Source organism: Apaloderma vittatum, unplaced genomic scaffold (genome assembly GCF_000703405.1).
Source record: "Apaloderma vittatum isolate BGI_N311 unplaced genomic scaffold, ASM70340v1 scaffold1806, whole genome shotgun sequence".
NCBI lineage: Eukaryota > Metazoa > Chordata > Aves > Trogoniformes > Trogonidae > Apaloderma > Apaloderma vittatum.
In genome coordinates, this window is record NW_009722100.1 from 51,289 (window position 1) to 63,099 (window position 11,811).

At 38.6% G+C, this 11,811-nt stretch overlaps 1 protein-coding gene across 1 annotated transcript in view; it reads left to right on the forward strand.

Moving 5' to 3' along the window:
- The window catches only part of WDFY4 (WDFY family member 4), a 136,639-nt gene that overhangs the window by 29,014 nt on the left and 95,814 nt on the right, over window positions 1–11,811 (forward strand). The window contains 7 exon segments of the mRNA XM_009871628.1: window positions 3,318–3,532; window positions 4,387–4,499; window positions 5,426–5,627; window positions 5,903–5,979; window positions 6,793–7,011; window positions 8,027–8,211; window positions 10,694–10,925. Of these exon segments, the coding sequence (XP_009869930.1) occupies window positions 3,318–3,532; window positions 4,387–4,499; window positions 5,426–5,627; window positions 5,903–5,979; window positions 6,793–7,011; window positions 8,027–8,211; window positions 10,694–10,925 (1,243 nt within the window).

An 11,811-nucleotide genomic window follows, 5' to 3' on the forward strand; every position in this document is an offset into this window, starting at 1 on the left:
CTGGTAGGAGAAAGGAGACTAGAAACACCCTGAGACTGGATCTTTCAGCCTGATCTGGTAGCTGAAGGTCACGTCTTTCCCCTGAGCACTTTTCTGCAGGCATTGCTCTAGCCTAGTCTCCTGGGAGATTTTTCTTTAAGCCTGATCACAGCACAGCATTCTCCTTTTAAAAGGAAATGCACAGCCTCCCTGCATGTTCTTTTCCAAGGTTATTTTTGGGCTTCTAGTAAGAAGTTTGCTTGTTCATCGATCAAACAACTTCTGAAGCTTTCACAGTTTGTACAGACCATGCAATTTTCTTCCTATGCCTCCAGCCTCATAGTATGCTCTTTTATTTGTCATGTTTCTCTTGCTATTCACTTTCTCCTTAAAAAGCAGCCAGTGTCTCTAAAGTTGCATTAAAACCTTGGTAACGTACTCTGGATTGAAGGGATAGGAACTCTGCCAAGAATCCCTGGCTAACTGTACCAAAGACAGTTTTGTACATTGTCTTGTTTTTCATGCAATCATATAATTTGTAATGTAGCACATAGAGACAGATTTGCCTGCCTCTCGGGAATCTGATGAACATCATTATAGCACCGCACAGTAGCTTAGAAAAAATGGAAAGGACACACTACATTCAGGTAACACTGTGGTGGAGAAAAAAAATCCACTGCAATTAAATTTCATTTGGAGAGCAAGAGGACTGTCAGACCACCAGAATTAACAACAGAATTATTAACATTACAAAGTTATTTTGTTGCCTGGTATCAAATGGACAAGATGTGCTAGTGTATTCTTTTCTAGAAGGCAAGAGCCACCCTGTTATTCATACGAGGAAAGCTCTGTAGCTTCTCTTACACAAAAGTTGTACCAAGGGCAAATTTGCAAAGCCTGATGGAGATGTTATCATTTGTCAGGCATTTAACGAGGCTCTGTCTAGGTCCACGCTTTTGGAAGAGTAGAAATAGTTCATGCAGTCCACAGGGCATGAACAGAAGTTATTCTGTAACTTTGTAAAACTCGGTTATACATACTGTTAGTAAAGTAAGTTTTACTTGTTAAGGTCAGTGGGTGAGAGTTAATCAGCAAAATATTGTGATAGAATGGGAATATGCTTGCAGCTGGGAACTGAGCATTAGGAATTTGAGCTGTGATAAATTTATTAATTATATTTTTTGTAACAATTTAAGGGGAAAAAATTGCACAGTGACTTGAACTCTCTAGAGGCAATGGGTTTTAAGCTAATGGATGTCTACCTTTTCATTTGAAAGCATGAGTTAAAATCCTGGGTCACTTGGAATTTTTTGAAAGTGCCTTCAATGCCTTGATTTCTTCATTAGTAAAACTAAATCTCTGTAATATGTTAAGAAGTTAGTTTTCTATGAATGGCCACTAGCTTTTCAAGTGAGAGATGCTTTGGGGTTGAAAAGTAAGTTTGCTTCTTCAGTTGAACACAGAATTATTGCTATATCATTCGTAGACCTAAGGAAATTACATCATTTTGAAGTGAACACACATGGCCAAAGGTTCAAAGTTCCTGCTCATCTTGAACATAGCATAATCACTTTCAAGATGAATAACAGCAAATTAAATTCAGCTACCAAATTTCAAAACTATGGTCTCTTAGTAGTAAGAATCTAGGAACTACTTAATCAAATTTGGCAAATTGCTAGGTGACTTGCCCTTGAGACTTTAGTCTGAGGCAGAGCTGTGAGACCATCACCGTTCACTACATACACCTTCAATACTGTAATTCATGCTGCAAGTAATATGTGTTAGGAAAATCAATCCATGCATATAGAAACACACAGCCTGGTTTCCTGGCCACCATTAATATTTCCACTAAAATCTCATTTTACTGGAACTAAGACCCATGAAAACATCGCATTTCATTCAAAACAAGGCAATATTGGTATTGACAATGCTGCTGAGCTAATTAAAATAATCCATTTGTTGTATGCCATTATGCTTTTATTGGATTTATTTTGGAGTAAACCAGTAATTTCACTTAGTGAAGATCTGTGTCCTTCTCTGCTTTCTCATGGTTTTATAAACCTAGATACTTTCCTGCATCCGGTAAAAAATGGTGTAAAACAATAATTAAAATATCTAAAAAATTATAAGGAAGGCTTTGATACACTGTAGCAATAGGTTCCTCTGAAGATCAGTGTAGTTTAGTCTGGTGGATAATTTCCATATGTAATGAGATGCACAGTGAAACTTGTGTGACTGGAAGTGATTTCAGAGAGAATATGTTATCAAAAAAAACCCTGCCCTTCAGATATCAAAAATACTAGTTGAGTTTACAAAAACAATTTGTGTGTTGCAAAGGATGTGCTAGTAGTATTGTCTAAGTGTTGCAGTTGGGACTTTTGGTTGCTGAGAACTTTGAAAACAAATTGCTTGTTGGCTTTGATATTGTCCTGTACTGGTTTTATTTGGTTTGGATGTAAAAGAGTTGAATTTTTTTTTTACAGTTAATAAACTAGTTTATTCTGAATCCAGAGAAGTTGCTTCTCATTCAAGTTATAAAATCAAATCCCAGTGTCCTAATCAGCATTCCTGCCAACATTGTTGTCCTTTTCTTTGAAAGTTTGCATAGGTACTTCCTAGAGGAGCCAAAGAGCTGTTGGGGATAGGGAACACTCCATCTTTGAGTGATTAGTGTTTAAATATATAACGCACAGTTACTTTTGTGTGAAATCTAATTAGGTCAAAGGAATAGGCTCCATTCCTAATTGGGAATTAATTGCTCTTAAGATACTTTATGAGAATTGAGATACTTCTTTAAGACCATTAAAAAGTAATAATGAAGTAAAGTTTAAACTCAACAAAGCATGCAGAGAAGTGTTTAAAATTAGATGTTTCATGATACTGCTAGTAACAGTTTTGTTTAAGAACAGTGCTTTTATAATGATGGGTAGGTCATAGCAATATGATTGTCCATGCCCTTGATGTTAAATATATTCTGATTTACTGTGTTGATGCTGGAGCTTATGGCTAATAACTTGCCCTTGGTGGTTCTTCTTTTGTATGACAGCTGATTGCTCTCTTCGATCAGTACCATAGTGCTATGACAGGAAAGCTCAATTGTGAATGGTGGAGCAGCTGCCCAGATCGATATATGCATGCTGTTCAAGTGCAAAGCTTTATAGAACAGCCATGCAGTTGCACTTGAGGCTCTGGCCTTAGAGGCTTCTTTTCTGGGCCAGACTTTTACACCCAGAGATTTGACAATTAAAAAAAAACAACAAACAGACAGAAGAACAAAACCAGTTCCCATGCACAGTTTTAGTTCCACCCCACTGACTCCAGTTCTGTGTCTGTTTCAGCTCTCACAGGAAATCCAGTGTGCTCTGGTTGGTCACATCCAGTCCCTGGTGAAGACAGAGAAGAGTCGCCAGGTGATGTGTGGATCTGGCTTACTGAGCACCATCATAACGTCCTGTCAGGATGCCTTCCGCAATGAGAGCCATCCACTGCATCTCCCCCTCACTAGAGTGTTTGAGAAGCTTGCATCACAGGCTATTGAGCCAGAAGTGTTAAGGTATCAGTTTATATCTAATGGAACCAATTTGCTGTAGTGATGCAAATTTTTGGGTAATAGGTAGACACTTCGTGTAGTGTTCTAAATCAGCAAGACTCTTAGCCTTTTATTTCAAGTCTCAATTAATACTACTTACATATTGATCACAGGATATATGCTTAAATGACTTACTGAAGATGGTATGAGTCTGTAGTGTTCTGCTGCATCATCTCTGCCATTTATGAATGGTAACTAATTAAGTAATGTCAAAACAACTTGGGTTATTCTCTCCTGGTGTTCATATGGAGAAGTTGTTTCCTGAAGAGTAATAGTGACTTTATCTTGGCTCTGATCCATGTCAATGACAGATGCAGGAACAAAAAACGTGGTCTTTTTTCTCAGTTTCAGTTGTTTCTACACTGAGAGTGTACTTCCTTCTTTAATGCTAACAAATGCTAGGCAATAGAGAACACAACTGACACCAGAATGCAGATGAAGATGGATATGCAGTGGAAGATTGGGTTTCTTTTACTCAAAATGGAACAGAATTTCTTTAAAAACCTAACAACAAGACAAAATAAACCACAATAGATATTTTCTGAAACAATCAGTAGTAGTTGAAAATATTGCTGAAGAAAATAAACCTTTGATTTTTTTTCAATAAGAAAACCTTGAGAGGAGAAGTGTAAAGCCAAACAAATATTTATGATAATAGAATGCAAAACATTCCTTCTGTTTTATTTAGTATCCAGTAAGAAAGTTAGTTTTCAGAAGGATGAACTGTATTCGTATGGTTGCTATGACTCCAAAGTGTCTGGCTTGATTGTTTTCCTTTTTTTTTTTTTGTTTGCTTTCTTCTTTGTTTTTCATGCTAGGCAATTTCTTTGGTTGGGAGGTTCTCCACCACTACCCTCCAGGCCCAGCACAAACAAGACCAAGTTCCTTTCATGTCAGGGGAGTGATTCAGCTAATGCAGCTTGGAATGAAGGTAAGCACACAGTGAACAACCTGTTACTGGTACAGTGGCTGGGTTATAGATGTCTCTGTAATGATTGGAAACTGCTGTTCAAATAGGTTGTTCCGAGACAGTCAGAGTGAAGGTGGATATTTTAGACTGAGAATTACCCAGGATGGGTGGTACTTGACTAGCACTGAAAGATGATCTAATGACCAGCAGAGATCAAATTATATTATGTGCTCAAGCCAGATGCTGATACAGACTCAGACTTTTCTGGATCAGACGTGGAAGTGATCTATAAAAATACTAATCATATTCCACAAACCACGGGGACTGTGTCCTGGGTTTGCAGCATGTTTTCCTTGTAGTATACAGCTAGGAATAAAGATGTGAATAAAAAGCACTGCTTTTTGTAATCTCTAGGATATCCTAGTAGCCTGTCTTGCTTATACAGGGCATTCCATCCAAGTCCTTTCTCTGTTCTAACATATTTTGTAGATGAAAGGCTACGGCAGTAGTATTTGGCTCTTAAACTGTTCTCATGCCTATGAGATGCCTGATTTGGGACTTGTGCTCTTTGCAGTCATTCTGCAGATCCTCTCCCACATGTTAGGTGTTACTACTCTCTTATGGCAGAACTGAATGTTTTGTGTGTAAGAAAAATGGAACCAGTGGGTCAGGAACCTTTTTCATTAGAGGTGAAATTTGGAGCTGCCTGAAAATGAATGGGGAGATATGGATACCACTTCTGCTCATCTCTCCTGCCAGCTTCCCGTTTCAGAATTCCTTTAGTGCAATATTTTTGTGTGTTGCTGAGGATTTCTGCAGGCTGCTGAGGATGTGTTATTTGAAGAGCATGCATTGCTGTTCTTAACAGTGATGAACTGCATATGGGCAAAGCCTGTGACTGAAGTAAGTATTGCAGACACTGCTTAGGCACTATGTTGGTCTTGTAGGTTCTGATATGGTGGACAAAAAGACTGATCTACAGACAGTTATGGCTGTCAGCAACTCTCCTTGGGTGTCTAAAGGATCTGCATTGGCACTCCAGACTGCAATGAGTCTTATCTCCATGACATCACCTCGAAACTTCCAGCTCCACGACAATGCTTTGGCTCCATCGTTTGTGGAGTTTGACATGTCCATGGAAGGATACGGGTAATGTTGCTGTTGCTTTTCTCTTTCGTGGCTCTGCAATCTCCAAGCCCTTATGTTGAGTACAGCAACTAAACACTTCTCTCTCTCCATCTTAGTCAATCCTGATGCCCTAAATGCTGCCTTTCTTGCAGCAATGTTACTGACCTATTTTGTTATTATCTTATTTCTAGTAGCCTGTCTCTGTCTTGCTACCATGATTCTGCAGTATTAAGTCACTGGTGACCTTCAGGGATGATTTTGTTTCTGATAAATGGATACTTGCTTGCTTTTTGTAGGTGTTTATACCTCCCTACCTTGGCCACTGTCATGGGACCCAGTGCAGAGCAATCTGTCTCTGGAGGAATTGGCATGGGTAAGCACTTTGGCTCACTCACAGCTTCTTGAAACGCTGACTTTTCAACTCCACTTAAAGCTTTCAGCAGTGGCAATCCTGTGTAACGTGCTTTAGGCAATTGTGCTTTAGCAGGGAGGTTGGATTAGATGATCTCTAGAGGTCCCTTACAACTCTAACAATTCTGTGGTTCTGTAAGATATGGCAGCAAATACATCGTGTATTTTGGTATGTCCCCATCTTTATCTCCCAGTCCAGCTCTGAGCTTTGTAACTCAGACTGTTCACCAAAATGCAGTGTCAGATGCAGTTTAACAGAGTGATGCATTAGCATTAACATTAGCAATATAAATTTAAAGTAGGCTGCTACCAAAACAGATTTAAAAAGTAAGAGCTACCAGATTTTAAGGTGATCTCCCATGGGAGGAATAGAAACTGTCACTTAACATGAAATGGGGTTCTATTATAGATCAAAATCCTTTAGGGTGAACTGGGAAATGGCTGTACATTTTGCTTCCAGAACTTTGTGAACTTTGAGGAAACTTGTTTCTGGCTCAGTCCTTGCCAACTGATGAGCTCCTTGGCATGGAAATCTAGTAGTCATTTCTCATCAGTCAATTTTAGGCCTTTTATAGATGTGCACGTGCTCTTATGTGCAGTCTCTAGGATCTTAAAGACAGGCAATGAAATTTAATAGAACAGAACAGAAATTAAACCTCATGTTCTAATATTGGTTCTTATGTAGTATGGGACTAAAAACAAAACAGAAAGCAGTTTGCTAATGTCTGCACAGGGAAACCAACTTCCTTACTGCCTTTTTGTTTCCTATCTACAGGCACCAGAATGTTCCCTCCCTCAAGCGGCCTGACACTCTCCTGCTGGTTTCTGATTAGCAAGTTAGGTCTGGTGCACAATAGTCACCCACTCCGTTTCCTCACAGTCGTGAGGCACATGTCAAGAGCAGAGCAAGAATTTGTCTGCTTTTCAGTAAACTTCTTCCCACAAAACTGTTCTTTGGTCGTTTCCACAGAAGAAGTAGAATTCCAGCCGCTTGGTAAGGCTTTTCTAAGCAAAGCTGTAGTCTTGTGTTCTCTGATTATCTGGATTTTTTCATCAACAAATTTCCTCTTCTTATAAGGAAGGGGAGACTTTTACTCTCCAGTTTTCTTCTCATAGCCTGTTGTGATTGCAATTCTTGGCCATATTTCAGTTTTAAGCTTGCTGTGGGTATTGCAAATTATTTTGTGGCCTGCAATATATAGTAAAACTTACAGATATTCTAAGGAAAACTTTTGAATGCCAGTTACATGTTTGTGTGTAACTGTGTGGACTTGAACCAGCTGGTCTCTCTGTGCTCATTCTGTGTGGCCGTAGGCAGGTTTGGAAAGTAAGACTGAGGAGGCTGGGAATGATCTACCTTCCTAATCAAACAGCTTGTTTCCTCTCCTCACTTTTTGAATTTTTTCTAACATGCCGGCTTATTAATATTTTTTTTTCCATTTTGATGTTTAGCAATTTCACTTTACTGAGTGCAGCAGGTACTTCACATGTGAACGTGACTGAATATTGCAGAGGAGGGTGGGAATGGAGTGGGAATAATAGCTGGAGTTTTTCATGCGCAGTTGACATTGAGTACTCTGTCTTAGGTGACGTTAAAAATTCCAGCTTGTCTCTTTTCATAAAAACTCCAAATTAATGTACAGAGTTTTATCATCTCATGAATTCACTAGAAATTTTCTTCTGTGTAGGCTAACTCATTGAATATCTTGATGTGTACTCCTCTTAGAGAATATGTTGGCTTGATCCTAATTCAATCTAGTTTTTCAGTATTGAGACTATCAAGCCATCTGGAAGTATGACACATTGTACACTGGAGGGATCTTGAGAGTTGTGCAGATTTGAGGTCGTTATAATAGACCTTCAGGGAATATTCTAAAGATGTTGAACAGAAGAGCACAAAACCATTCTGTACCCACAGACACTCATATTCTTTGTGTTACATTTAATAGTTCTGTTCCAGAGGCAGGGGAAGACTTTCTGTTGACTGCACCGTGGTTTTGCTGTTACAGATATCATGGAACCTGAGGGTGAGGTCCTAAATCCCTCACCATTTCCAGGACAAGTCCAGTTTGACTGTGGCAAGCTGCTTGTCACTGGCCAGTGGCATCATCTCACAGTGACAGTTGCTAAGGAAGCAAAGAAGAACTGCCTTGTGTCAGCTTACATAAATGGACAGATGCTGGGCTCTGCAAAGGTAAAGGCTCCCTGCACAGATCTTCTGCCTGACATTTGCCTTTCATTGCTTTTCATTTTCATCTCTCCGTGCAGGTATCATGACTTTTCAGTATTAACCTGAGATACTCCAAGCATGGTGACTTCCACGTGATTCATATGCCACTCTGTGCTGTGTGAGTGGAATTAGAAATCCATACAAACCAGGGTGTATTTTTGCTGCTTTTCAGAAGTATGTTATCAGCTTATGCTGATGTTTTGAACTAGTTCCTACTTCACTGCTCACCATGCAAATAGCCAGGGTAATTTTCAGTGGTGAATCTGAAAGCTGAGGTTACCTAGTTTGCAGGTAGCTTGAGTTATGTTGATGAAATTCAGTTGCAAACTTAGGTCAAATTTTTCTGAATTAATTAGTGATTTTGAGAATCTCTGATTACAGCCAGGATCGTCAGATGTCGGTTGTCATGTTATAAAATGAACATCATGGTAAGGTGTGACCCTAAAGTGAAGATACTTTGGGTTCAGACTAAAAGCTGCAAAGGTGATGAGTTAGGTAGGCAGCTTCTTTTTTTTTTTCTTTTTTTTTGAAGAAAGGCCTGGAAAAATGGAAGTCATAGAGAAAAAAAACCTTCTATGACTAGCCAGCTCTTTGCAAGGATCCCAAGATCAACTGAATTTTCTCAAGCATCTTACACAGGCATATTTCAAGTTGTTCTAGTCCTGTTACACCGAACAATCAACTGATCAGTCAGTGACCTTTTTACCTATCAGCACGCTAAGTATTCGGGAACAGACAGATGTTCCTCTGGGTTAGTTTTTCAGTGTGTGATATAACTCTTGAATTAAAAAAACAGTTCTTTTTTTTGAGTTAATAGAAATTAAAGAAATTTCAGTTAGGAGAAAGTTGTAAATTTCTGTCAATGAATGAGTTTTTAGCAAATGTTGGTATAGATAGTACTTCCCCTACTGTGTCATTTCTTGTGGTCTTGTTGCATAGGAGCAGTTCTCATGGTGAATTTCCCAGGTTGCTTGAGATATCATGAGAAAGCCATCCCAATGCATTTGAGAGGTCTATAATCTTCAGAACAGATGAGAAGAGCCCCTGGTTTATGTTATCACTATCATAGTGCTCCTGATTTTGAAGTTAATGTCAAATTATTTGAGATTTTATTTTTGGATTTTGAATGCTACATGTTGCCAATGTTGAAAATGCAGTCTAGTTCTATTGCAGCTCTAGTTGGTGTGGTGATCTTTTGGTTTTATTTTTGAATAGGATTCTTTTATTTATTAAAACTTGTTACCTTGGTCTCTTCCTTCCTGTTCCCATATTTCAAACCAATCTCAATACATGCAAAGCTCACTTGTGTGTTTTATACTTCTCTTGTAAAAGCAACCTGCTTAATTCCAAATATTCTCTTTCCCATACTTGAGAAAAATGATCTGTCTTCTAAATGCCTTTTGGGACCTATATCCATTTCAAGAATGAAAATTTAATTTAATTTGCCTTCCTTCAAACAAGACTGAAAGTCATCAATAAAACTAGGCCTAAACATTGCAATTGATTAAAGAATTCACAACAAATGTGTTTAACACACAGTGAAACAGCTCATAATAAATAAAATAAGCTTTTAGTAAATAAAAGATTTTCCTAGTGCTAGGATCTCTGACAAAATGCAAGCCTTCATTTTGATGCGTACAGTGAAGAAAGGATCGTGGTGGAGCTGGATGGTGGGGTTAGAGTGAACATTACTGTTTAGCATCAGGCCTAATATTTGTTCACCCAAGTATCAGATCCTACTTCCTAACACTGATGAACCCTGTCTTCTACATCTTGTTATTCAGAGATCAGTAAATGCTAGGATTCTCTTATCCTTATGGTAAATAGTTAAAGGCAGGGCTAACCTTGGTAAATAGTTAAAGGCAGGGCTAACCTTGAAGTACAGTATAGTATATCTCTATCAAAAACAAAAATCCAACTACTTCCTATTACAGCTGCTCACATTTAAATACAATAATAAACTCAATTTAGGAGGTTCAGTCCTTATTTTGACACCAAAAATAAATGATCCAATTTCCTAAATTATGTTACTTTCACTGAAGCTAACTGATGCACTTGAACACTCTATAGTCTTCACGATCTGTTTATTATCTAGGTGTCTACTGCAAGATGTGACCTGTAACTTGGCTTTCTGTGTTGAAAGTCACAGTCTGGTTTACGAAGTTTAGAACATAAAAATAAGTCTGAAGGTCAAGATAAGGTTTTTCTTTGCTGACATTTGATATGATTTTGACTGTGTTTTTTGAACAAAAAATAAGCTTGAACTTTCCAAAATGGGTGTGTTTGTGGTACTTCTGAAAGTCCAATTTCTAAACAATATTTGATAGTTGTGTTGCACAGCTGGCTGAGACTTCACTGAGGAAAGAGACAGCAGGCAGTACCTTCCAGGGACTTAAGACACCCAGAGCGTATTGGCATCCCTTAGTGAATTCTTTCTCTGATGCAGATGCAGTATCTCCAGCCCTTGCCAGGTAGCTGTATTTCCATGGAATCATCTTCCTTTATTGATGTCTATGGGTACATAGCTACTCCTCGAATTTGGAAACAGAAGTCCTCCTTGACCTGGCGCACTGGCCCTACATACTTGTTTGAAGAAGCCATCTCTGTGGAAACTATGGAGGTGATTAATAAGCTTGGTCCACAGTATTGTAGCAATTTCCAAGCAGTACAGCTTCAAGGTATGTGATAATTCTCGTATGCACCACTGTTTGTAAGGGCAATGCTCCTTTTACTCTTATAATCTGCTATTAGTATTCCAACTGTGCTTAAAGCTTGCTTCAGGTGAGTATTGTACAAAATTGTAGTAAGATACCATGAGGATCCTGTAACATACTGTAAATTGAGCAGAAAAATAAGGGCAAGAATAAAGCAGTAGAATGGAGAGTAAAGAGGGAATAACATGTTCTTGAGGAGATGTAAGAATGCAATTTCTATTGGACAAACATTAAAGCAGAGGCTTTAATCAAGATGTTCTTCATTTATGGTGATACAGAAAAGACACGGCAGAAGAAGAAGCTTCACTTTTAACTGCAAATGCCTGCAGAATAGGAGAGAGCATAGGGGAGTGGAGTAGGGGACTAAGTTACATTCCATTTAATGAAGAGGCATTTTAACTAATGTATGCTGTTAGCTTCAATTATTAAACAGCCAGACAAAACATTTCAGTTATTGATTACTATTTGTTCAACAAGTAGTGCATTCACCTGTGTACTAGATCTCAGAATGAAATGGGACAGTCAGCTCCACTTGAAAAGAGCAGAATAATCTCACTTGGTGATGCTCCAGCCTAAAGCAAAGTGAAGACTAGCTGAAAGTACTCCTTCAGAATGGTGTCTATCTAGGCAAAAAATAAATTTCCAAGTCATGGAGAAGGGATTTGAAGGAGACATTATATCAAAATACAGCCTGAAAATAAAAATGTTACCAATAAAAGTCAGAAGGATTTGATTTTTGAGTCCTTATGAAGTCGGACTTGCTTGCTCTCTGCACACTGGTCTTCCCAGCTGGACTTCAGTAGTAACCATGGACTGTGGCCATCTGACTCCAGCAATGCCCCATTGTAGG